Here is a 27,587-nt window from a genome sequence, read left to right as displayed (position 1 = left end):
AATATTGTTTAAATCTAGTAGAGTAAAAATGACAACATTTCCCCTTAAATTGTGGTGGAGTGGAAGAACTGCTTAAATGTACTGGGTTGCACCCCTGCAGTAGGCAGTGTTAGTCATGGTAGTTTAGTCAGATGAGGAGCAGCTCTATGTGTCTCAGTGCTGTGACAGACTGTGTGTGTCCGCCCACAGTGCTGCTGACTGGAAGCACATGACCAGGCGTGTTTACACCTGCAGTGACAGCAGCTCACACAGCGCTAACCTCCTCTGTGTCACTGACAGGGAAGTCTACAGCCTAAACCGAGACAATAAGCAGCGTTAACGGGAGAGAATACTGTTGCACCGACGTTTGCCGGGAGTCGGTAGGTTAACCTCATTAGCGAGGCTGTGCTTTCTATGTAATTAGTGATGTGTGGATGCTAGCGGCTCTTCCGTAGCTGCAGCTGCTAGCTTAGCATGCTACTGTTTTTCATTAGGTTACTCAGCTCACACTGCCAGCTGTGTATTTCTTTTACTGCCATCGTTTTGTAACTTCGTTAGCGTTAAAAGTTAATGTACGAGTTAGCTTGCTGCTAACTAACTCGGCCCCTTCTGTTGTCGGTGGCTATTGTGAAATAAATGGTTTAAACAGGTGACATATTGTATTTTAATGAGATGTTAAAATAAATGTAGCCTTCTTATAAGCAGTCTTTTGGTTGAAGACAGTCATGTTGTGTCATTGATGGCTTTGGTTGGTTGGCTGTCACAGAGGTTGTAAAGTCATCACCTGGCCAGTCATGTGAATGTTTGTCAAGGTTGTGTTCAGAAAGCTCCTGAGCTCTGAAGTTGCCAGCAAGTCAGATGACTTCAGTTACACAAATTGTTGTTTCTGCCATGGGAAAATTCCCATTTTAAGTGAGGAAAAAAAACATTTTATGTGCCTTACTTAGAGCCCTGGCCGATATATCAGTCGGCCGATATTATGGAACAATATTGGCCTATCCCAGATATATCAGTATCAGTAGCACTATACTATGGCCGATATGCACCGATATGTATTTCTTTTTTTAAAGTTATGTAGGCAGCATTCTACATATATTTGACCATTTTTCTTAAGTCAAGATATAGTTTTATAACTGTTTATTTCTAAATGTATTTATAATTATTAAATTCCCTAAGTGTGCACTGAAGTCATTTTGGACTATAGAGTTGGTAAACTATAAAATATCCCTCCTCTGTTACATATACAGTATCTGTCACAAGTGGTTGAAATTATATTATAAATGTAATAAATATCGGCAGATTTTTTAACTCTCTAATATTGGTATCGGCATTGGCCACAATTTCAGTCACGCAAACACAATCATCAAAATATTTACATCAATTATAATGTATTTCACATTAACATTCACAGTGTACTCTGTTCCTTGACTGCAGCCTCCTCTGCTCATCCGTCACCTAGAGGGGAAGCTCCGTCCTAGGCCCCAGGCTCCAGGAAACCAGCCCTCTGTCAGGCCACCATGGATGAGACAGATGTGGAACGTAAGCCCTTCTCTGTTTTTCTCTGTGCTCTGTGCTTGTCTTACAGCTGTTTCTTTGCTCTGTTGTACACAATAGAAATTCAGTACTCCTCACTGTGCTCTAATATTTCTTCAGGCTCATCATATGTCAGTCAGATGATGTTTCGGATAGCTAGTTGTCAAATTACTTCCATGATTTGTGTGTTTATTCTATTACTCCACAGCAAACACAGGTAATATGACTTTCTACTTTTTAAACTTTCTCTTTGTTGTTTTAATTCTCTAGAGGTGACCCTGGCTCTACTAGATGCAGCCACTGATAAAGACGCTGAGGTCCAGGAGCAGGTCAGGAAGTCTATGTTGACTCTGGGAAAACAGCAGCCAGACCGAGTGTTAGCTATGTGCCAGGACTACCTCCTGAAACATCCTAAGGTAAAAGCCCAGATACACCTCGACAGATTGTCAGGCACAAGTCATATTAAACCATAGCGAGATAACCTGTAACTGCTGCTCTTATCAGTTTTCATCCTGCACATTACCAAGCAGAGAATAGCCCTGGTAGCTTTTGTTAAAAATGCTTGATAAGCACAACCTCATGTGTGTGGTAATACTGTCATTACTCTGCTTTAACTGCTGGTGTTATTATTAGTATCAAATATCAAAAATAGTTTCTACTACAAACAGCTGCTTAATTGCTGTAACTGTGCTGTGTGATCATATTGTAGGCATTCAGAGTGGTAGGGGAAGTCCTCCATGCTTCTCGTTTCTGATAAGGGGAAACACCTTCCTTTTAAACAGGTTTTCAGCAGTGTATGACGGACATGGTCTATGATTTTATTCTTGACTCCTATACTCCAGCTAACAATAGTCCACCACTAATCTGTTAAACCCAGTCACACTTCAAAGACCCCTAGCATGTGGTTTGCCAGTATTGTTACAGACACAAAAGCATGCAAGTTAAGCTGTTCTTTCCAGAGGTCTCACTAAAGTTCAAGTTGCAAACATCGTAGTTGTATATGTCACAGAGACATTCAGCCACTCAGCCAGACATGCTGTCTACATCTATACCTTTGTGGGCCACACTGCAAATAAATAAGCAGGGTTAATTTATGACAATATTATGCCTTAATTCCATAAGACAAAAAAACCATGAATCAGCCTGTTTCTATATATGATGCTGCAACATTAATGTTCAGTCACAGCCTTCAACCTTGTGACAATCAGTTGATGTATCATTACACTGAGGTCTTGGGAAACGTCAGTTTCATAGACACAGCACATACAATGTCCTTTTTGATTTAAATGTTGTTGAATATACTGTATTGTATAACATCTTATGCCGATGTGTAAGACTATTGCAAACATAGTACTTGATATTTGCTGTTTGATGTAGATAAATAAATGCATTAATTAGTATTCCAGTTCTGTTTTGGTATTGTATTTTGAATATGCTCTTTATTTGACACATTCGAAATAAAAATAATCTAATCTAATCTAATTCTTACTCCTGTCTTCCCTCTCTTGTCCCTCTTTTTTTCTCCTCCTCTAGTTGGTAGTCAGCCACAGGGTTGTGATTCTTCAGACTATAGAACTAATTGTTGGCAGCAGAATAGAGGTGATCAGTTACCCCAGGATAAAGAGCATCATCTCTCTGGCCTCAGATGAGATGACACGATCAAAGGTAGAATATGTCAAATGTTGTCAAATGTCAATCTTTTTAAGTCTTGCAGAGGACAGCTGATCTATGATTTAGCTTTATGCAAGGTGACAAAGTACATGATTATCTACTTGTATCTGTGAAATTGACACAGTCTCTTCTTTGCATCCATTTAAACTTCCGTCTTTGTCTTCCTGATTCACTCAGGAAGTTGTCCCTGATTGGCAGCAGGCGGCCAGTAATATCTTGGTTGCTGTGGGTAACAAATACATCAATGACATCATGGAGGAGATATTGAGCAAGTTTCAGCCAGGGGTCCTACCTCACTTCTTTGTGGTCAAGACACTAGCCAACCTGTCTGATTCCAATGGTAAGAAAACTGTTACACTCACTCACTCACACACACACACACACACACACACACACACACACAGGAAACCAGGTCTGACAGAGCAGGTTTTCATAGGTGACATGTTAAGACATTGCTGAGAAACACATGATCCTGTTAAACCTGTCCAAGAACAGGGTTTGCAGAAAATCATTTAATGTGTAATATATTTGACAGATTTAGCTCTCATACCTACAGCAGTTAGTGATGTCCAGATCCACTGACGTGAGCAAGATAATCAGTTAGTACTTGGTTTATAAAGAATTATTTATTTACAATCTTATTTTATTGAACCATTTGTGTCCCTCATATGATTTCAGCTGTCAAAACGTTTCCTCGTTCTTAAAGCATTAAGATAGAATGAACTGCAGGTGAAGATATGCAAATGAATTTCCCTAAGCAGTTTCAATTAATGATAAATACACTGAGAGTGAGTGAAAGAAGAGTATGCTGTGTTTTGCAGGTGCACAGTGCCTTTGTAATTAAAACTAAATATAAACGAGTCTCTATTTCATGCTGAGAATGATGAGGGGCTTTCCAAACGTTCTTGCCATAACAGACTGACACTTTGAAAAAAAAGCTAAGAGCTTTTAAGCTGTCAATAACATCTATATCTATATATATATATATATATATATATATATATATATATATATATATATGGATATGATATTTTCTCTCAGCAGCCACTGAGTAGATGGTGCTTTGTGGCCACACTACCTACTTTTACTTTTGGATTGTTGTAACATATTGTAGACTTTTTAAAGAAGTAGAAACTTGTCAATAACTTTGCGACCTCTTTGTTCTCTAGTTTATGGCATGGTTCCTTTCCTGAATGCTATTCTGGGCACAATGTTGCCCATGCTGAGCATGGCTAAACAGGACAACATGAAGTGGGTCTTCTCCTCTGGTAAGAACCAACACTGTCAAATCAAATGTATTGCGAGTGTATTAGCTCCTCTCCAAAATGTCTTAAAAGCCAACATTCAGGTATTGTTTGGAGAGAAGAACATCATGAAAATACATTTCAGTGATAAAAGTAGTTTTCAGGTCCCACAGTAACAAAACAATTGCAACCCTTTTCTTGTCCTCTCTTACCATTTTGTTTCTTCTCTCTTCAACCTGTCTGTCCCTGTTTTGTTCCTCTCCCTCCAGCTCTGTGTCATTTCAGTGACAGTATCTTAGAGTACCTGGCCAACCTGGACAAGGCTCCAGATCCCACAGTGAGGAAAGACACATTCTCCAGTGAAATCTGTTCTGCTTTTGACATCCTCTTCAATAACTGGTTACAAAGCAGGGAGTCTAAGGTAAGATCCCAGTCCCGTGACGGTGAGTCGTGTGCAGGGAGTTTTCAAGGAAACTACAGCTCTAGGTAGTGTGAGGAAGGGAGCTGAGGTCTAACTAAAGCTAGAGATTTTGAGATTTAAGTGTGGTATATTAGTGTGTTACCACAGGATAACACCAACACATCAGCATAAAGTACAATATGATGAAGCTTTCAAGGCCATGATAACTCCTCAGAAAACCCCTGCTAGCTGACCACGAAACGGTCTGTGAAAGGAACCTGAAACACTGCATGGACACACCAAACCAGCCCTTATGGAAGTTGATTACATTAGTAGAGTCATTAGAGAAAATTAGAATCTCATGTGATTCTCATTTAACAGAGAATTGTAAAATGTGAAAACACTTTACTGCTGTCATTTTCTCTTCTTGAACTGACACATTAACCACATGGTTACTACTGGTGTTTTGGCCACAGTTGTTTCTAATCTGTTGAAGCTTGGTAAAGGATATTTTTTCATTGGGATGTAAATAGTAACCACACAAATAACTGTTTGTGTTTGTACTGGCCGTGTCGACTCAGTCTGTGGGCCGCTGTGTCTTTCTGTTGTGTTACAGAAGGCAGGGAACTTATTAGAGGAATGACAGTTCAAAAGAGCACTGGATATGCAAACAAAGAGTTAGGAACACATTTACTCCAAATAAACAAATTAACTCAGAAGGATATTTATGAAGTCACAGAACATTTACTATAATCAGTAGTAGTATCAGGATCAGCTTTGTTCTATTGTCAGTTCTTTCACCTGACAAGTGAATTATACAACTGCAACAACATGGCTAGTGTTGCCCTTTTATTTTCTCCCTTTCTACAAACACCTTGTTACATAAAAATGAAAGTGTGTCCCCTTGTGCTTTTCATGTCTGTCACCTGACATCTTGTTTTTCTGTCTCTGTTTTCCAGTTGAGGCTAACAGTGGCTGAGGCAGTGGGCTCGATGTGCCATCTGATGGCCAGTGATAAACTTGAGGAGCAGATTACCAGACTTATCCCTGCCATCCTGTCGCTATACAAGAAGAACAACGAGCACTATATTATTAGCAAGGTGTGTAAAGACTGTTTATTATGGATTTTGAAACATGGATAATGTGTGTTAACAATTGGTACACCTTAACTGTCTTTCTGTCAGCTATGATGTGCCTTAGCAGTACTTGTGGTTTAAAACAGGTTTCCCGTTACAGTGTGTGTAACCTGGCACTCGTTCATTGCAACATCACACATTTTTTCTGTCCTCTGGCTTCACAGAGTCTGTGCCAAGTGCTAGATGCTTCTGTAAACATGGGCAGCAGAGTGCTGGAGACACAACTGGATAGTCTACTCTTTGCACTGCATCAACAGGTAAACATTACATAAATAAATACATGACATACATAAAGTCAACTCTACAGCTTTAACCTTGTGTGAAGCTTTTCCCTAATGTATGACAAAGAGCTCATAAAAAGGTGGAACTAGGCAGAAAACATTCTTGTAGTGATTTCATTCCTCTTTTATTCATAGATATACACTGAGGTATTGTTAACCAGACATTTAGTTTTACAGACGCAATGTGAAATATTTTTAATGGTAATTTAAATAATTTAAATAATTTAAATAACCTGGCAAAAAAGATTCTAACATTAAGCTATTTCCTTGATAATTTCCTTGTTTTTGTTTTTCAAGTCAAAAAACAGTGGATGTTATGTTAACAGACTGTGAGCAACCAGCAACCATTAAAGGCTTACCAACACCACTATGTTATTGTACTTGGATTTGTTGGGGCTGATCACTGACAATTGCTTGTTCAACAGTCTATGTAGCACTTTCTATTACAAGACTAAGTTGCTCTCACTGTAATCCAGTCCTTGTGTGTCAATCTTCCTGTTTATTGACAGAACGGTTCACCAAAGTGGAACCAATAATCTGTGGTTAAATGATTGGAAGAGTGGGTGATTCCTTTGGCATCTTATATTCACCTTGTGCTGCTTTCTTTCACAACATATGTGTCAAATGACTGTAAGAGAGTCACTGTAGTCAGATGTTTTCATAGTCTTGTGACTCATCTGACACTTGGCTCAATGACTTGACTATTGCAACACTTTAAAACGGTGACTTTGCACATGAAATGTGTGTAGAGTGTGAAATGTGTGAGTGTTAACACCCTTTACAACAGCTACAGTTATTATATTTATCCTAGTCTTAGACTACTTCTCCTAACTGCATTTGTAAACGAAACATGCAAAAGGGATGTTAACTGAAATTCAGAAAGTCCAAATTAGCTGCTTGAAAACACAAATTGAATAGAAAAGGTGGCTTTGAAAAAGGTGATTTTCTCAGTGAATTTCTCAGTTCCAGTTTACAGCTTAGAAACTTTCCCAAGTAGGGGACTGTGATTGTACTTGAAACTTTTAAGGTGTGACCAGCTGCCTCCTTGAGCAAACAAATAATATTCACTGTAAACGCTTTTTACAATGTATGCTACTATTTTCCTCATTATTCTTATTATTTCTACTATAAGCAAGCTTGTGTTATAGTAAGCCAGTTTATTTGAATGTCTTTGCTGGTGCACAAATTTGCAGTCTGTTAGAGAGAGCAGTGTAACATTGCCTTTGTCTCCCCCCCAGGTTTCTGCCCCTGTAGAGTACAGTAACCCACCTACTGTCAAGAACCACAATGAGGTCCTTCGCTGCTTCAGCCTCTTAGGTACTGAGGCTCTTCAGCTGGTGCTTGTGTTTATTATTAATTATTGATTGTTGCCACAGCATGAAATTATTCTAATTTCTAAAACAATAATATGAGGTCTGTGGTGAACAAGTTATATGTGTGGTAACAGGAACTTTGTTTTTTAGGCTTTTCTATGTGCTTTAGTTCTGTGGAGTCACAAGAACCATAATGAGATCATCCATTAGTGTGTCAGACTCAATGTCCCCCAAAGGATAATTACATTAACTGTGACAGTCCATCTACTTCTCTCTCCTGTCTCGTTATTTTGTGTGTTTTTCTACTTGTTTTTTGGTATTTCTTCGAAAGTAAATGCAATTTTATATTTTAACATCTACCTCCACTCCTCCCCATGCCACTTTTTTCTTTCCAGCCAACTCTTTCCCAGACCGGCTGATAATGTTTGTTCTTCAGAAGTTGGAAAACAGCAATGAGCGGAGCAGGATGGGCTCCCTGGCTGTGCTACGTCACCTTATCAACTCCACAAGTGAGGAAATACAGCCATACACAAGCTTTACATGCACAATCCCCAACTCAGGCATACTTGCCTGGTAATACATTAGCAGCTAGAAGGACACTTAAAAGTATATCAAAGTTATAATTTATATGTGACCACTCTAATGCAGAGTATATGATCCTGCTTTATCTATCTGTTTATCTTTGGTTGTTTATTTGTGAATGTTAATGAGTGTGTCTCTGTGTGCAGCTTCCACGATGGAAAGCAAGAAACTGCTGATTGTGGCCAGCATCAGACAACCAATGGCTGACCACAGCAACAAGGTAACACACATGCAGAGAGACACAGAAAATTAATATTTTAGTTAGGTTTTTAGTTTTCCTGAAGAAGATTGTTGTTCAGATACTCATGATCACAATCATGTTTGACTCTGTTTCCCAGGTAAAGAAGCGTGTGATCCAGGTGATCAGTGCCATGGCTCATCATGGCTATCTGGAGTTAGAGGGAGGGGAGTTACTGGTTCGATTCATAGTTCAGCACTGTGCCTTACATGATACATATCAGGTACGACTGCTACTGTATGTCATTTATTCTTATAACTTTAGAAGTTATAAGATGCCAAACTAAAGGCAAATTGATTTGTGAGGAAGTTGTATGTTTATTTATTCATTTTCTTGTATGACAGCTTATGTGATCATTTGTATAACTGTTGTTGTGAAGAGGTGTAGCTTTACTAACTTTCTGAATCTTCCAGAAAAATAATAATGTATAGTAATATGTATACTACATACGATGTGGTCAGTGATAAGAAGTTATCAGTGTAATAGATGACGTTGTGCACAGGTGTTAAATCAAAATCTGAAACCTTTGTAAGACCCAGAATTAAAGAAGGTGAAAACATTCCTTGCTTGTATAGTCACTTGCTTTTTTATTGATAATTTTGCATTGCAGAAAATGAACAGAAGGAAAGAAAATTAATATATTTATTCCCATCTGTTCATGTGTGTATGTCTCCAGCGAGGACAGAAGCCCACAGACCCAGAGGAGGTGACCAACGAGGCACTGAGAGCGATGTGTGACAACGCTCTTCATCTCCTGACCACCACCGTCGGACGACTAGCTGACGTACGTATGGTGTCTACTGTCTACCCATCTGTCTGATCAGTTTATCTGTTGGTGATTGATTCATCTACGGTCCCAAATATTTTAACTGCAGATGTTAGATTGCTGCAGTTGGGGTTAAATGTATGTCAGTAAACAGATGTTGGATAATTGAGCATGTCTCAGAAACTTAATGTATTGTATGTATTTTGTTGTTTGTAGGTTTTATGGCCGAAGCTGCTGTACTATCTAACCCCTCCACAGTACAGCAATGCCACTACTCCCCTCTGTAAGAGTCTGATAGTGCTTGGAAACAAAAAGAAAGAAAACAAAGAGCCCAGCTTCAACATAGACTTTACACAGGAAGGTAGGTGGAATATTTACAGACCATGTGCATCCATCTTCCATCCTTAATGGGAGGTATCAATTATGGAAAATGAAGTTATACAAATGATTTTTTGCACACTGAAAATTTGTCTTGTTCTGTATGATTGAATCCAAGCTAAATGTGTATTATCTCTCTCCTCCAGTCAATCTGTCATCTCCTCAAACACTAATGATCAGACTGCTGGTAAGTACAGCCAACAGTATAACACAAAACAAACAGTAGTGTCTGATGACTTCGGACCGATGTTGGTTCATGTTCATTAATGAACTGCAACCTTGTTTAGTTATTCATCATGGCCAATAAATAATCATTTTCTGTTGTCAAGCCTAATTTAGCTTTTAATATTTCAGTTATTCAGTCATTATTTATTAATTCTTAGTATTGTTATAATGATATTTAAAAGCTGCCATGTATCCATCATAGAGGGATGGAGGAAATAATAAAATAATCCTATTCAAAGTTGTACTGCTGTTTCAGTTTCAGTTTTTAAGTAAAAGTATTATTGTACAAAGATTAAAATAAAATTTAGATTTAAATTGAGGTACATCAATTCAAAGCAGGTAGTCATCTATAACATGCCTGATATGTGTGTATGTGTGTTTGCATTGGTGTTTTCCAGGTGAATGCAGCATTCCCGTTCAATAGCAGAGGTCATGGAGCTCCATCTCTGTCTCTCCTACAAATCCTCAGTTTCAACATTCACCCCAATACAGAGATACTCTGGGAGAAAGAGATACCTCCTCTGCTGACAACATTAGAGGGTATGGAGATATGGACGTAATATTTTTATTTGTGTTTGTTGCATCTGTATATAGGGCATCTGTTTGTTGTATTTTCATCAGCCTTTTTAGCCTAAGCCATGATTACTATTATTACAGCTGAAAATTAAAAATAACGTTTACTAATTAACTATACCAAAATACTATAATGTTTAAAGTGGTAAAATTAAGTTGGACATTACAGTTGGAGTTGTTTATCCTCCAGACTAAAGTCTGACTGTGTGCTGTTTTTTCCAGAATCAACAGCAGAGAGCCTCGATAAGAAGCACTGGGATGAAAAGCTGCTGAAGGTGTGTTTTGTTTTTGTTTTCTTTAATATGGAAATATTATCTCATTTTATGTGCGGTTAACAGTTAACAGTAACCCCATCAAGATTTCAGATTGAATTCTCACATTTTAAATAGGAAACATTTTAAAGCAGTATTTATACACATTTGATTATTTCTAGACCTTCCATCTCCATTTGTCTATTTATCTTTCATTAACACATGACTGATAATCCTCATCCATTTAACATTAATGGTCCATGATGAGCAGCAGCAGACTGAATAATGTTTAGCTAATTATGTAGATTAAGATGAATAGATTATGCTGTCTGCTTTGTTTGGCTGTTTTGATTCATAAATATTTAATTTCTTGCTCAATTTGCTGAAATGTCATTGTAATGTGATAAAATTGTCTGCAGCTCTTGTCTAAAACTCTGGCTGCTGTTGATGATGACAAATGGGTGTGTCAGTTGGCAGCTGAAGCAACAAAATATCTCTCAACATATAACAACGCTTTAGAGGAGAAGGTAAGTGCTTTCAAGAGCTTCACTTTCCCTTCAAATCATTATAAAGTCTGTGAGCAGGGAGGTGAGACTAGTGTAGCTGCTACTAATCTAGATGTTTTACCCCACTTACCATATTGTTGTATTCCAGTGGGCAAGCTAAGCAAGAATGAAATGAATGGAAGTTTTGTTGCTTGTTGAGTTGCTAATCTCCCACAGCAAGCCTAATTTAGAGCTTCATGCATGTTATGATTAAACTCAAAAGCTGACAGTGTAGATCAGTGGGCCCATCAGTGACCTCCTCGTGACCCAGAGGGTAGTTCTGGGACTGAAAAGTGAAGCCTATTCAGAAGTGCTGGCTCCAAAAGAAGTGAGCATAGAAGTCTAATATTTGTGATTTTGTGGTCTCAGTTATTGGTTTTAATTCTTCTTCGATACATCATGATGTTAATGTTGTAAATTATAGTGACATTCAGAGTAAAATAGACAATTAAGTGGGGTATGCTTTAGGGCATGGCTACCTTATGATTGACAAGTTGCCACTATGGTGGTGTTTGAGGTGTTGCAGTTGAACCCCACGGGGCTCCTCCCCAGCTCCACCCTCGCATCTCGTCACTTCTCATTACTTCTGGCTCCCAAAAAAACAAGATGCAGATGGCAAGACTTGGAATACTTAATCTAAAGGCTTTAAGCTGTTCAGTGTTTGACAATACCAAATAAGTATTTCAATAAAGTTATAGTAAATGTGTAAGGTAGAAATCATTTTTAGACACATTAATATGATCTTGCATCCCAACGAGAGAAAACAACCTGTAGGAAGAGTACATAGTACAGTAGAGGCCGCCTATATTACAATATTGTAATGTATTGTTAAACAGGTCCATATTCTAATCTATATTTTTTCTTCCATTTGTAGAGTTTCCTGTATCGGTGTATAGGAATGACTCTCCAGCAGTGTTACAATAAGGAATTGGTTAAAAAACAGCTGCAGGAGATCCTCCTCACTGCACGACATAATGATGCTGTTGAAAGAGAGGTACAATTTGCCTGAATCATAGATTACTTATGGTGATTTCTTTGGGGTTATCATTCTAGACAGAATCGAGCTCTAACATTTGTTTCTCTGTCCTCTGTATTTATCAGGGAGTTGCAATGGGCATTGGACTGTGTGCCAACAGCCACTTGGAGGGAACTCTGGCCAAGCTGGATGAGTTTGGCAAATCTGATGCTTTCAAGAAGTCACCAAGCATCTTCAACCTGCTCAAAGTACAACGAACTGTCATGATATATCTTAAATGAAAATAATTTGCCTTCTTTATATCTGTTTTTATTATTGTTGATGCACTGTAAACAGAGCTTGAGCTTTCTGTCTCTGTCTCTTCTTCCTTTCCTCAGGAACGTAATGATGTTGAGGTTGAGAAGGTGAAAAGCACATTAATCCTGTGTTACGGTCAAGTGGCTCTGAATGCACCTCCAGAGAAGATCCTGACCCGCATCGATCAGGACATCCTTCGCTGCATTAGTAAACACTTCAATACCAAGGTAACGTACCATCTGTGATAACATGAGGGTTACATGGCATACTTTGTTGAAAAGGGATCATTTGGCTACTAATCTCTAGTCTACAGGTGCCCATAATTTAAAAAGATCAGTCAAATAGGGGCTTGAATTAGTACTAATTGATTTATTGTATTCATTTATGTCCTTGATTGTATGATTATTATAAATTTAAAAATACACAAATGTATATGAACATGTTGGATTATAACCTGTGTGATTTCTCTGAACATTTTACTCTCTCAACATCCATCTTTGTCTAATAGCAAGAATCTCATATAAACATTACAGTGTAACACCACCACAAGAGACATTTCTTGGTTTACGAAGGATGTTAGCATATGAACCTAATCTTACAGGTTACAGGGTTGTTTTTGTGTAAGAGATGACTGTAACTATCACTTCTATTTCATACAGGTTCTGGGGATTAAAGTAGAGACTAAGGTATCGTCACAGGAATTCAGGGGCCCTTGTTCTTTGTTCCTCCTTCTCTCATCGATCTTATCTTGCTCTCTCTTGTATTTCTTCCTCTATGGCACACATGGTGATATCATCTCTAAAATCTTCACTAAAATTTTACAATTCAAGAAAAACACAGCTTAAAAAAATGAAGCGCCTATTCTTTATGCTTATACTCAGCCATATCTTTTTAAAGTTATATTTCACAATGAGAGCGTCAGATTTTACTCTTAAAATTAAAAAAAGTGAATGGTTGACTTACTCCTGAAATTGTTCTGTTGTGCTCATTTTAATAAGTGAAAATGCTCTACCTCAGTGAAATGTAGCTTTAAAGTGTTACACCCTTAAAAATCTTTTAAGTATCAAACCTTCCTCATAGGCTTAAAAGTAGGATGTTTTAAAGTTTGTAATTTCCTTCTTGATAAAGAAGGGCTGAGCTCAGTCAGTTATGATAGATTCCAGTTGTGACATGTCTTCCACCAAAAAGCAGTAAAACACTCCTGAAGGTTGATCCACTTCTCTGCTGTCCATACAACTATGCTTAGTCTGAACTTTTTGAACATGCATAGTTTTGCCAAGTACAGCAAAATGTTACTGTATAATCCATCAGTTCAAGTTGACCTCAGCTGCTTTTCTCCATCACAAAAAAAATACAAACTTTTTACAGTTACCTCTTTAGCCTATGAGATGGGGTGTTTCATACTCTACAGTGTTTCCCACAGAATCAGACTGTATTTGTGGTGGGAGCTGATACAATGGGCCTATGTAAAATGAATGTAAAATCAATCAAATGAAAATCATATCAACAATATTGTTGTGATTTTAGCATCAAATTGTTAAAATGCTTCAGTAAAAGAAAAATAATTAATTTAAACAGGGTTTGTGGTCATTTGAGTATAGATTTACGATGTGCACTTGAATGAACCATGAAGTCCTCTGTGTATACTGTCTATGGTCAGCACTTTACAAAGTGATGTAGACACACAGTCAAAGTGTTTATGTTTTAAGTGGAGATAGTGTGGCCGTGCCTCTCAAGTGTAGATGGCACAATGTGACTGCAGGAGAGTCAGTGCAGATGCGTCCTTGTCTTTGGGAGTACATCTGAGAGAGAGACGTACGCAGCTTCATATAAAATAGAAAATCAATATGTAGCTGGCAAAGTTTTATTGTTGTGGGCCACCACAAATAATAAATGTATGGGAAACACTGCTCTAATATAGATTCTCTAATATAGATTTGGAGTGCAGTGTCTTAAACTCGCTAACTTTAACTCACTAAAGCAGTTGGTGATTTTGCTTCTGTTTCCAACCTTTCATTTGAAGTGCTTTGAGTTTTGAAGCAGCTGGGATGCAACAAAACTTTCACTGATTTCCTCTTCATTACGGAACTCAAACGAAATTCAAAGAATTTTTAAAATACTTGAATGATCAGCCTTAATCACATGATGCTGGTTAGTTATAAAGAGCAGAAGGGATTTCCACATTACTTACTGTATGTCATTTTTTAAATGGGGTTGAAAAGAAAGTAGTGTTAACATCCAGATTTCTGTTTTACCAGTGAAATACTTTTCACAAATACAAATCCATCTCCATATGACTTTGAATTTACTAAGTGGTGCATTGCTCTCTAAATGCTCATCAGTAACTCACTGAGTGTGAAAAGGCTTTTATAACTTCTCGCTAAATTCTAACTGCTCTTCTTTCACTTCTCACACTTGCAGGTGGTTTGCTGTTGACCCAATCTCCTTTAATCAACTCTGATTTCTGATGTCTGATTTATCTCCATCCATAGGCATGGGGGATCAATCTACAATATCACTATTAGATTGATTTGATTGATTGATGGATTGAGTGAATTGATTGTTTTGATTTTTATTTTGCTGAGGTGATTTTGGATTGCTTTTGCTTGGACTAAGCTTTTGTAGAGTTACATCTGCTAAAGGGGGCTGCAGTGTGCCTTGCCCTTTGCATTCCTGACAATTTGGAAAATGCAGTTAACCAATTTTCTTCATATTTAATCTACTTTGACTCTTGACGCAATTCTTTCTCTCTGTGCATGTCCTCACTGTCTGTATTGTATGTCTTGTTTGTGTTTTGTTCCTCTGTATCCGTCTACCTGCATTTGTGTGTGTGTTTCCCCCTTTTCAGGACTTGACTATGAAACTGAGTTTGATTCAGAGTGTTGGGCTCATTGCCAGAGCCATCAGTGAATGTGTGAAGAAACAAGGTTACATCTTCTCTCGCAAACAGGAGCTCATAACTGTCATGCTGGTGAGTAGTCATTATTTCAGTTTGCTAAAACAAGTCGTAAATGTGTAATCGGTGATACATCAATAGTTATTTTATGGTTTCTTTCCTGGTCAGGATTTTATCAAGGCAGAGCCAGCTGATGCACTGCGGACTCCACTACGCCACCTTGTGATGAGCACTTGTGCCAATTTAATGTATCCTTCACTTAAATAAGTAATGAGACTTCTAAGTGTACTTCTAAGACTTTAAGAAGTTTCTTATTCATGAATATTAAAAGTTTACATTTTGACTGCTGGAACAAATACTCATCCTCCCAAAGTCCTTTTTATAAGTCTTGCTAGGAAACCTAGGAAAGTGTTTTAGATGTATTTACATTTCCTTTGGTCAAACATTTGAGTTAAAGATTTTCAGCTAATTGCAAACAGGTTGAGCTCTCAGTGTGAGTTAAATTGAAATAAACTGATGGTGTTTATCACACATAATGTGCCATTTGGTATCCCTGCATTCTTCCATTGATATTCTGTCATTTGCCAGTGTTTTACCTTTGACTATCAGTGCTTCAGGCCTCTGGACCCTGCACTGAGCGAGAATGAGAGTTTTGACTTGCTGAAGGTGTGTGTGAACAGCGTTTTCTCTCTGCCACCTGAGACACACACTCCAGAGAAAACCAAAGAAGATGAGATACTGGACCCAGAGCAGAGAAAGGTGAAGTAAAGCAGACAGAGACTTGTGCACACATACAATACTCAAATCGGAAACCACTAATCATAACACCACAGTTAGATATCAAAACTTGTCAGTAACCTTCAGCAATAGCATAATTTTAAAACTATCTCTCTTTCCTCTTGTGTAGAAAGGAACACAAACCTTTAAAACATGATATGTTATAAAACATAGTGTATACTTGGATGTTACCAAACTAACATATCCTGGGGATTCTGTATAGGCGTTGTACAAAGACACACTGGCTGCACTGCAGGAGCTGCTGAAGAGTGTACTGGCCCGGGATCCCACACCTGATGGCCTGCAAAGCGTCTTCAAGGTGAGGCCTGTTGTCTTAGATTATTTAGTTCTGTGCTAGTGCCAGTAATATTTGTGTCGTGGCATTATTGTTGTTACATGTTAATTGTACTTAAAAACAGATTACTTGTTGATTTAAATCATGGCAGCTGTTGTCAGTTAGTTAGGTGCCACATCCCTGAACAACAGTAGCAAGTGTGTCACCAGCAATCCCACCATTCCTGAAAAACTTTGAATATAGTCTTTCTACCACTTTTAAACTAACATTTGAAACATTCATTTATTGTTCAGTTAATATAAAAGAATAATTTAAATACATGGATCCAGAAGTCCCTTTCCCTTGTCTGTTATATAATAATCTAATATAATAATATAATATAAATAAACTATATAGTTATATAATAACTGTGTTGTCTGACATGATGTGTATTTTTGTCCTGTGCAGCACATTGAGTCAGGGTTGAGTTCAGGACAGGACCATGAGAGAGAGAGAGCTGTAACAGCCACTGCTCACATACTGGCTTACTACCTGGATAACCTGACTGTTAAGGTACAGAGACACACAAATACACGCTAATATTGTGGACAAAAGAGATTATTTTTTTTATCACGCATGAATGTACATACAAATAAAAACCCTCACCATCTATCATCCCTTTACACAGAAAATGACTATACACTAAATTACTACAGAGCTGATTTGTTCTGTGCATCTGTGTCTAGAACATAGTGTCCTTCCACAACCTCGGAGCTCTGCTGGGTCGACTGGCTCCACGCTGTTCTGACCCTCAACGTGCTGTACGCACTGCTGCCATCGACTGTATATATGCTCTGCTTTATATACAGCTAAGATATGAAGGTACAGAGACACAGAGCTCTCACCTGTTATTTGGTTTAGTAGAAAATGTTATTTCATTGTCTTATTTCATTACACTGCATGTCATATTTGTATATAAGTATTTCTCTCAAAACGTGATAGTTTATCTTTAACCTGAACTGTTCATGACACAGCAAGTATTATTTTTAAAGCTTTCTGGTTTGACTTGATTGTACTTTTTTAAACATGTCCCTGACTGTTTGTGTGTAGGTTTCGCCTTAGATTATAAGGATGAAGGCGTTGACAGTCTGCTGACCCTCAAAGACAGACTAGAATATCCTGACCACTCAGTTCTCTACAAGACCTGCTCTGACCTCACCAAGGTACACTTCATACTCAGCATCATTTGTTTTAAATCCCTTTGTTCCCTTCGAAGGTCTATTATTTTGCACTTTAGTAACGAAATCAACATTTTTTTTCCAGTTTTCTATTATTATTTCTTTACTCTCTTATCCAAAGTAATAAACTCATACATGTGGTTCATGTGGCAGTATTTAATGTTTGCATCAAGATAGTGGTTACAGCAATAGACTGTGCAGTAACTGTGTCATCTTCTGTGTGCGTCAGGTGATGAGTAAGCGTCTGCCTCAGCAGCAGCTTACAACGTTGGTGTTCATGTTGTTTGAAGGGCTGGTCGACAGTCAGTCAAACTGCTGCAGAGCTTCATCTGTCATCCTGAATACTCTGCTCAAGAACAGAGGAGCTGGACTACAAGAGATGGTAGCGCAAATGCACACACACACACACACACACACACACACACCAAACTCTCACTCAGGCCTTTGTTACATCTGCAGAGGTACTGGATTACCACACTCAGTGTTTTCTGGCTTTGTATCTTTGTGTATGTTTGTGTGTGTTTGTGTGTGTTTTGTATGGTGCTGGTATTGTGGGTATGTGTATCCATGTTTATAGGTCCCAGAGATGCTGGAGGTCCTCCATGTGCGTCTGCAGAGCATCACAGAGGAGCAGGTGAGAAGTGTTACAATATTAATCATCACTGTTTTTTCATTACACTGCCATATTTTTGGTATATTTAACATGCTTTGAATAATGAAATCATACATACATACTTCTGTCACTTATTTTGCAATAATTATATCAAATTTCTTCATCATTATGTTGCAGGTAATATATAATGTGACAATGAAAGAGTGATTTCACTTGCTTTTGTGGTGTATCTGTGTTTAGGTGAGAGTGGCAGTGGGACAGACGGTACTAATCTTGGCCTCTCAGCATCTACAGACTGTTATTAATACACTAGTAAACCAACCACTTCCATATGACAGGTACATTCAGACAAAACTATAGGAGCTCACAAATAACTTCACCAATTAAATTTGGATACATGGGTCTTCTGATTGTCAGTTGCATTTTTTGTCCTTGCTGCACAAAGAATTTAGAGCCGAAAGGTTTTTTTTTTATTCTCCTACAATAACAGTTTTTCTTCTGTCTGTCTTTCCAGCTGGACCAGTGAGATGTGGATGGCTTTGGGAGCAGACCCCATTGTGGCCAATCAGATAATAGAGATGGTGATGGAGAAACTTGTCATCATGGCACCCTACGTAGACAAGAAGGATCCGATGGTCAGAGGAGGGTCAACAAAGGTGGCCACTAATCAAGCACTGGCTGTAAGTCCCAAACACCCACAGACCTGTCACTGAATATACTGTTGCCATTAGTATTAAAATTATGATATTCAGACATGATTGTTTTTATCCAGACACACACATCACTTCTAAAGAAGAAATTATAAGTTAGAAGATTTCTGCAAAATTTGAAGAAGTCAGTTAGGCTCTGATTAGGTGCTGTTGTGAAAGTTACAATTAGAGGCTTTCTGCAGCTGCCTTTAAGGTCATGCACAGCACTCTTCAACTGGTTTCTACACTGGACAGTAGCAGCTGCATAACAGACAGAAGGATGTTGCCCAGGTTTTAACATGTCCATGTGTGTTTGTGGGTTCTTTGTTTCCAGATGACGTGTGGCCTCAAAGAGCTGTTATTAAATGGCCAAAGTCAGGAGCCGGCAGTCAGTGTGTTTCCTCAGCTCTTCTCCTGTCTCACTGTCAGACTGGGTGCCAGTGTTGGGGTCTCAGCACCAAAAGACAACACTAAACACACTGCCTCCGTTCATGTAGCTGGGTGAGCATCTCGGTCTCCTCATATCTAAAAAATAGTAGACGAGCTATCTACATGAATTAGCTCTATAAATGTGTCATTTGGTGTGTAGCTGTGTGGGGTAACAGTTTGGTTGACTCCTGTTACTTTTTTTAAATTCAGGGTAGCAGCTGATGCGCTGAGAATCTTGTTGGCACGAGCCCAGTTAGATGAGGTGACGAAAAGACTGGATGAGGATAACGCCTGGGATGCAATGAAGGAACCAAATACACACGTTACTGGAGTTACACTATTAGCAAGGTACAGACACACTAGCTGTGTGCAGTATGGAAATGGGATAAGTGGGAAAAACAGGATTAGGAACCGAATACTATATGTGATGCATAGTCCTGTACATTTCTCAGAGGTCCAAAAATGTTTGCTTTTTGCACAATCCTTGTTTCAGTTATTTTAAGGATTATAATCTATAATTATTCTCATGTATTATTAGCTTTCTCTCTCTCATAATCTAAGACTTAATTATACTTTAATCCACTGAGTATACACATTACGTCTAAATGTGAGTATATTTCTCTTGTGTTCAGGGCGATGGCTAAACATGCTGGTCCCAGGCTGCCTGCCATTGTAGAGTGTCTGTGTCCATCTTTAAACAACATCTATGAATGTCAGAGAATCACCGTCACTGCTTTCTTCTCTGAGGTGATACACAGTGAAATGTTTCATCATGTTTTTAGTTATTCTGTATTTGAGCAAAGTAAAATGAACATGCTTCTGCTTTCTATCATTTCTACATTATTAATAGCTTTTTTGTACCACTCAATAAGCATTTACATCTATGGAATATACACACAGCTTAACATCATATTATAAAAAAATATGGAGCCTCTTTACTACAGCCAGATAAAGAACATGATCTCTCTTTCATTTACTGAGTCCAGCTCTTAAACCATCATGTGGTGACGGAGTTGATGTTGATCGACGTGTTAATGAACAACATGATGGAGAGGATATCAGACCCTTGCTGCACTGTACGCATGTTGGCTGTGCGGGGACTTGGTAACATAGCTGTTGGATCACCTGAGAAGGTAATAATACACATCATACCAACATATTCACGCTAGCTGTTAAACCACTGACATCTGACATTTTTATGGGATCCTTGGGACATACCTTTCATCTCTTTCTCTTCCTCCCTCTCACCTCCTGCCCCCCGCTAGGTGAATAAATATGCCAAGGAGCTGCTGGCAGCCATGAGTTCAGGCATGGAGGAGAAAGACGACCCGGGTAAGGTGCACACATCATGTTAGAAAAAGCAGAGTTATAGTTATATGTAGTATGCTTTAATTTATTGCATTAATGCAAATCTTTAAGGCTTATAGTCTGTTCACTTTCCTTGATCCCATTCGTCATGTTTATTGTACTTAATGTTCAGCCACTCACTCTCTATGGCTCATCGTTGAAATGCACTTCTGTTTTTTTTTTTTTCTGGCCTCTGGTCTTCCTGCAGGTAAACTGATTACTCTTGAGGCCATGTCAGGTCTGTCTAAAGTTCTCCTCCATCTGGACAAGAAGAATGTCCACTTACTGGTAGTTTATATCTTCATGAAGATTAAACCTTTCTTGGAGAGTGTAAGTTTCATTTTATCTTTCAAGATTTTCTATGATGATATATACCACATTATAATTCTCTGAGTAATCATAAATGTCACAATTTGGGTGTTTTAGGGTTTTCATTAATAGTGCGTACAGAAACATAAAACACTAACTAACTAATACCTACTGGCTCTGTGTTCATCCAGGAGAATGATGAGATCCGCTGTGCTTCCATCCATCTAATGGGCAACCTGTCCAAGTTTGGTTCAGGAGAGCCAGTGTTCAAAGACCAGATCCATAATGTTCTGGTCAGCCTACTGTTGCACCTGGTTGACCCAAACCCACAGGTGGTGAAGGTAGGAAATCTGCACTCACACACAAAAACTTTCAAAACACCTTTTTTTGTCTTGTTGGGGATAGTTGTTGGACCTTCAGACAAACTTCTACATCCTTTCTTACAAATAATTGTGTTTTTGTGTTTGTCCAGGCGTGTAAGTACGCAATGCGTGTGTGTGCTCCTGTGGTGGGATCAGAGCAGATCACGGCCATGTTTCAGAACCACCTCCATGATGACAAGAGCTTGCACTACGGAGAGTTCATCAATGACCTCACCAAGTACCTGGTGAGACACACACAGCCACAAACACAAATATTGTGTTCAGAGAAAAAATGCATTTGAGTTGTTCTTTGTTAAATGAGTGTGATTTGCATTTCTGCTGGTTCTATGTTGAGAATATCTAAAAAGGATTAAAAGATAAAGATCATTTGCAAAGTCAGATTAGATAATATTGTTACTCTACTCAGGAGACAAAGGTTATACTTGTTTTTTTCATTTCAGTGCTTGTTTTATGATTTTAGATCCAGGACTTTCCAGGCATGCTGAACTTCTACCACATCTCAGTAATCCAGTTCTTCAAGAGCAACTGGTCTGAGGTTAGAGCAGGAGCCGCCATGTTTATAGGTATGATTACCTCACTCTGTAACCTCGCTTCATGTTGTAAACATCTGTGCCTAAAACATTCTGGGGTAAAATTGGAAGTTTGAAATGATTAGACTTTGATCACACTACTTTATAACTGTACATCATACTCATCACACATATAGCATGTAAATGAAGCTGAAGTGAACTCATGCTGTGGTATGTGTTAGAAACCGTGTTCCTGTCATGTGATATGACCTGAACATAATGTGTGTTCATCAGGGTTTCTGCTGGGGAATCTTCCAGAGGAGCATTTCTCCCACCTCAACATGGGCACCATCACTAAAGGTGGACAGACTGCACAGCTTTCATACCTTCCTTTCCTTCAAATGAAAAAGATAAAGATAAATTATGATGGTTTGACTGTGTTTTTGATGTGTGTGTATGTGTGTTTTCATCCTCAGGTTTAGTGATGCTGCTGCAAGATCCAGATCCTGTGGTGAGAGTGAAGGCTGCTGAGGCTATGGGACATTTCCATTGACACAAACAAAGATCCACATCCACACACGAGGGTTTTCTCTGAATTGTGGTCTGAAAAGTGGTATGTCGCCACTACAAAAAAACATGAAAGAAAAGTTTATATTTTGGCAAAGAGTTAAAAACTTTCAGAGCCCAGTGTTTGAATTTGCAGTCATTATTACAGTATTCAAATGACACAAAACGCAACCTTTATTAAAACAAAACAGGGACCAAAGTGTGGAGCTGGAAGCCAAACTGTCACATTTATGTAACAAAATCATACAACTGATAACACACATATACTATATACACACAAATGCACATATATTTAGCCGTTAGCAGCTTTATTAAGCTTCTTTTGACTATGGTACTTGAAAGAAAGTGTTCATACTTAAAAAAATAATTTAGTGACCAAAGACTGTGTTGCTTTATACAGACTGAAGCTGTATGTAGTGTTTATCATAGACACACTGTGTGTCTGATTGGTTCTGTCAGTTCAAACATACCACACATCAAAGGTTAAAAACACATTAAGTTAATGAGTATGTTTTTAGAATATAGTTTATGTGCTAATAATAAGAGTAGTGCACATTACCGACAGTAGCTAGTAGCTGAAGTGTGTGTGTACCAGCATTTTGTGAAAATGTTTGTGGATGTTTTAGTTTCAGAAGAGCTCAATTTTAGAGATTGTCTGTGTTCTAAAGACCTCTCTACCTAGTATCCATCAGTCAGAACCGAGCTCACTCATCATCCTCTATGAGAATTCATCAAAACATTTTTAGGTCAGTGTGACTACAAAAAAGAAAAATGAATGTAAAGTCTGTAATAGAAATAACTGCCAAAATGCATAAGAACTACAGAAGACTTAAATTTGCTTTAAGGTTTTGTGGTTGTTGGTTAAGGTTGTAATTAAAAGAAAACAGGGTTAGGGTTAGTCTATATCTCATACAGTAGTCTATATCTCCGACTTTGTCAAATCAGCCAGTTAGCGATACTTTCGCAACCAATCTCTAACAGCAGGAACAACGCTTATTATACCAGTCCTGCTGTTGAAGCTATAGCTAACATGAACTGGCTGAATCAGAGCAGAAAGAAGAAAACTTTAACCATCTACAGGAGGTTTTTAACTCATCAGTGCCAAGCTCACCTCCATTTCTAAACCATAATGAAGTTCTTTATAAATCAATGTGGCCACTATAACTGAATGACCACAATGGTCCTATTCTGGTGTAACATAATCATCTCTTTAGTGCACCTCTCTCAGCTGCTTTGACCACTGTCAGTTTAGTTTGCTCTCACTTTATGATTCAGTTTGACATTATGTGCCACAGGGGTGTTCAGCCATGCTCTGTATGAACATTAATTGTCACAAGAACGTTTCCTGACGTCCTGTGGCAGCCATCTTTATGTACCAGCTAAATCACCATTCAGAATGGGTCATTTTAATGTGGAGATTCTTCCCTCATAATTCTGAGAGAAGTGGACGTTTATTTGTGTTAGGTTTTTTAGGCTTTTTTTTTCTTGTTGTTTTGTTTGACATCAGTTAAAGTAGGTTAAAACTCAACTGACTCTTGATCAAATCAGGAGTCTGAACCAGCCAGTTCCTGCCAGTCAAACCTTTACCGATCAATGTTGCTAGATCAAACAAAGCAGTTGACCAGATAATATAGTTAGTGCCAAATATTCAATCATGACATACAGTATATTATAACATTACTATAGAGCTGCTTTTAATATTCTCCTCGCTCACACTTTAAATGCACTTAATATTGTTTCCATTGATTCTGTTGGTCGACTTTGTACAGAGATGTTTTGGGTACAGCAGCTTTTGAGGTGTCTTACTTTCATGTAAATGTGTATGTGTGTGTTGTTCTGTTAGAATGACTGTACTTGACTTTTATGTCCCAACATTTATTCACTCAAACACCAACAATGAATGATATAAAATAATCCGTTAGGTGTCTCCTCTGGAGCATTTGAATTAATTTGGTGACAAAAATCGAGAATCGTATGAAAGCAATACAATGTTTGTTCTAACGTTTATGATTATGTGTATGTTTACCTTCAATATTTCTGTTGCACTTTTAAGCTCTGCAATGCAGTCCCTGATTTAAGAGCTGAAAGGTAAACCAGGTGCTGAACCTGCCTCGCTCTTTTGCATCCTCATTTTCTTCATAAGACACAAGTCACATAAGTTTATGTGTATACTGCAGTCAGTGAGTCACATTAGGTAAGGTAAGCAGTTTATTCAATCTTGTTTGCGAGAGCCATTGGTTTTATTGCAACAATGCTAACAGTCCTAAATAGTTATCTCAGGTGTGACAGTAAGACAAATCTTTCATCACAATATGACAAGGTCTAGATGGGAAGAAAAATAGCAAAACAAACATTTATAGTATAGTTTAATTATCAATTAATTCGATATCAAAGGCTGCTCCCGGATATGTATTTATTTAGATGTTCTACAAACAGGGACTCATGGCTTCTGGCACTTTCTAACACTGTGTGGTTTAGGGTAAACTGTAAATGTTAATTAGCAATGATCTTTGTTCATCTGTTGAATTTCAAAAGCCGTTATGAACTTTATAATGCTGATATGATTTTTTTTTTCATGTCATCCACCTGTTTTTTAACATGTTGAATGTTGTTACATGTATGTCGCAGTGTGTATGACGCATGGAGGTACGGATAGTTTAAACGGTTCGATGTGTGAATGTGTTAAAGACTGAATGTGTGCATGTCACTTTTCATGTTGCTGGACCAGAAGACAGTGTGGATGATGGCAATCAGTGTATTTAAAATGAAGAAATAAAGAGATACATGAAAACAGAGATGGTGAGTTTTGATTCCTTGTGGGTCTTTTTGTTTTTGTTGCTTCTGAATTGTCCTTATTTGGAAATTCTTTACATTAACTAGTTTCACATTAATGTAGTGGAAAAATATAGGAATTGGACTGGAAACCTGCATCTAAATTTAGAGTTGATTATTAATATTAATTAATCATGCAATGTGTGTATGGCAAAAACTCTTAATTTTTCTTCTCTGTTTCTTTGCACATACAGAAGACACTCCCCAACCTCTGATTAGTGATTTTTTTTTTTTTTTTTTAAAGCATTTGGTTTGCACATTTCTTCTTAACTAAATATCAAATTGGAGTGTGTTTTTCTCTGTGTCCACATGGGTACAGTAAAGAGCCAGGTCTGATCATGACTCAAACATGCATTTTTTAACTGTCTACAAGAGATCATTCAGTAGATGGAGTTAAAGGTATAATGTCATGTTTTCAATCGGTTAAACTGAGTGAGAGCAGTCAATAGAACATAACAGTTGCACATAACTACTGCAGATAATAAAATATGTTATAATTGTGTATGCTCGATATAGTTTCTGTATTGTGTAGAACTTTAAAGCAAGGCCGTAAACTGAAGATATAACAGTCAGGTTCACAGTGCAGACTCAGAGATGGAAGAGCTGATGCAAGCTGAACTAACAGCGTGATGTTATGAATACGATTGCTTAAAACTGCTTTAAATGTGTTTTGACTGCAATTTGACTCATACTGTTGATAAACAGTTATATACCCACTCCTGCTTAAAGAAGAATATTTTAAAATAGATTTACTCCTGAACAGTTACCACCCTGTCTACATGAAATATGTAATGTTTAAACTTTGAAACATCTTGTGTTATAACTTCTGTAAATCAACAGTCTCACACCCTACAGCGAGGGGCAGAGCTGCATCACAATGAGTGATGAAGACCACAGCAGCGATATGGGACGCCTGAAGAGCATGACATTTGATGCTGCTGTTGCTGCTGGATATTAGTATAATCCTTCATATGTTCCATTGGTAAAAAGTTTTATTCTATACAATTCCAATGTGGTGTTTTTTTAATTCATGTTATACACTACCTGTATTTAAGTTTTGAATGTGATACATAGAACGTATGAGTACAGTCAATGTGGACAGTCAAGTGTCCACATTGACTAAAATTGTAATAATAATCCATGATGACAAGTCTCCTGGCCATGTATTACACTGCCTTTAATGTTGCTATTGTACATTAGATTCAAATAATTAGATGAAATATGAATGTTTGTGAATGTTCAAACTTTTGTCCATATTAATTTTTTTCTAAGACTGTAGCAGAGCGGACATGAACCGTAGAGGGTTTGCTGTCTTGTCTGTGGCGTCTTCATCTTCTAGCTTCAGTAGGCTAAGGTTAGCTGGCTGGCTAACAGATCAGCTGATGACATGATAAACTTATCAAACAAAAAGTAAAGAAGAGCCCTCAGTATATCTGTGAGAACCGTCCACAGCAGCTCCTCACTGGTTTAAAAATGCTGGTAGTAAATCACAGATAAGACATATATTAGTGTCCTTAAGAAACTGCTGCGCTCTCTCAGCTGTGTGCTCCTTAGGTCGACCACTGAGAGACTGCAGTTTGGGTGGTATAAATGTAGAAATACATAAATAAATAAATGTAGCAATGCATAAATGTGTAAATACATATAAAAATGTGTAGAAAGAAGTAAAAGCAGAAATACAGAAAAAGCCTAAATAAAAGATTATTATGGACATTTTGAAAAGAGATCCATAGAGAGAGCGTCATGCTGTTTGTATGATGTCATACTGGAGCTAATGGTCCCTGTCCATGTGGACTGATTCAATCTGAAACTCATTAAATAGTGAGTAGAACAAATTGCACTCTCTTTGTGTATTGTAACACGGTAGCAGGCAGCAGAGTAAATATGAGGCACTTGAGCTCTTTCATAAACGCAAAACAAACAAAACTGTAATGAATGTCAGACAGGAGAACACAGATGTGCTTCATGCTGTTTGTTGGGGTTTGTGTGTTTGTCTGTAAAAGAGAGTCTGAATAAAGAGAGATGACCTTGGTTTGGCTGCTGTAGCCTGTTTCTGAATGCAGACACATAGTATATTTGAGTGATTGCTGGTTTATTCTGTCTGACTGTAAATTGAAACAGTTCATCTAGATTTTACTGCCCATCAGTGATTCACTTTTAATAATCTTAAAGAGCAGAGTGGCTATTAGAGTGAAGAGAAATCTTTAGATGTGTATGTGCAGTAGGCTATGTGTGTTTTTGTGAATGCACAGCTGGATGTGTGTTTGTGTGTGTGTCTGTGTCTGTGTGTGTGTGTGTGTGTGTGTCAGTTGATTTTTATTTCTAAATCAGTGTAT

General features: G+C 38.0%; 1 protein-coding gene across 1 annotated transcript; it reads left to right on the top strand.

Moving 5' to 3' along the window:
- The first annotated feature begins 249 nt into the window (after positions 1-249).
- Positions 250-25,214, top strand: mroh1 (maestro heat-like repeat family member 1). The gene is made up of 45 exons (XM_053326881.1): positions 250-359; positions 1,414-1,518; positions 1,783-1,928; positions 3,046-3,177; positions 3,361-3,523; positions 4,353-4,451; positions 4,697-4,848; positions 5,787-5,927; positions 6,128-6,220; positions 7,483-7,561; positions 7,953-8,066; positions 8,286-8,359; positions 8,478-8,600; positions 9,054-9,161; positions 9,360-9,504; positions 9,668-9,708; positions 10,145-10,286; positions 10,542-10,594; positions 10,990-11,097; positions 11,990-12,109; positions 12,217-12,339; positions 12,469-12,615; positions 13,048-13,074; positions 15,237-15,359; positions 15,453-15,532; positions 15,902-16,043; positions 16,285-16,380; positions 16,804-16,908; positions 17,082-17,217; positions 17,446-17,558; positions 17,803-17,955; positions 18,151-18,207; positions 18,427-18,524; positions 18,701-18,866; positions 19,210-19,376; positions 19,515-19,652; positions 19,937-20,051; positions 20,291-20,437; positions 20,570-20,636; positions 20,860-20,981; positions 21,152-21,301; positions 21,433-21,567; positions 21,804-21,906; positions 22,147-22,212; positions 22,329-25,214. The coding sequence occupies exons 2-45, from the start codon at positions 1,497-1,499 to the stop codon at positions 22,403-22,405; spliced, it is 4,908 nt and encodes a 1,635-aa protein (XP_053182856.1). The 5' UTR covers positions 250-359; positions 1,414-1,496; the 3' UTR covers positions 22,406-25,214.
- The last annotated feature ends 2,373 nt before the right edge of the window (positions 25,215-27,587 follow it).

This window comes from Scomber japonicus, chromosome 10 (assembly GCF_027409825.1).
Source record: "Scomber japonicus isolate fScoJap1 chromosome 10, fScoJap1.pri, whole genome shotgun sequence".
NCBI lineage: Eukaryota > Metazoa > Chordata > Actinopteri > Scombriformes > Scombridae > Scomber > Scomber japonicus.
This window is presented reverse-complemented; position numbering and strand designations above follow the sequence as displayed.

Bases quoted from the DNA above. Each gene is read 5' to 3' on its own strand.
- mroh1 (XM_053326881.1), top strand. From the start codon at position 1,497: ATGGATGAGACAGATGTGGAAC. The intron at 1,519-1,782 runs GTAAGCCCTTCT...TTAATTCTCTAG, and splicing joins GGATGAGACAGATGTGGAAC to AGGTGACCCTGGCTCTACTA. The intron at 12,616-13,047 runs GTAACGTACCAT...TATTTCATACAG, and splicing joins GTAAACACTTCAATACCAAG to GTTCTGGGGATTAAAGTAGA.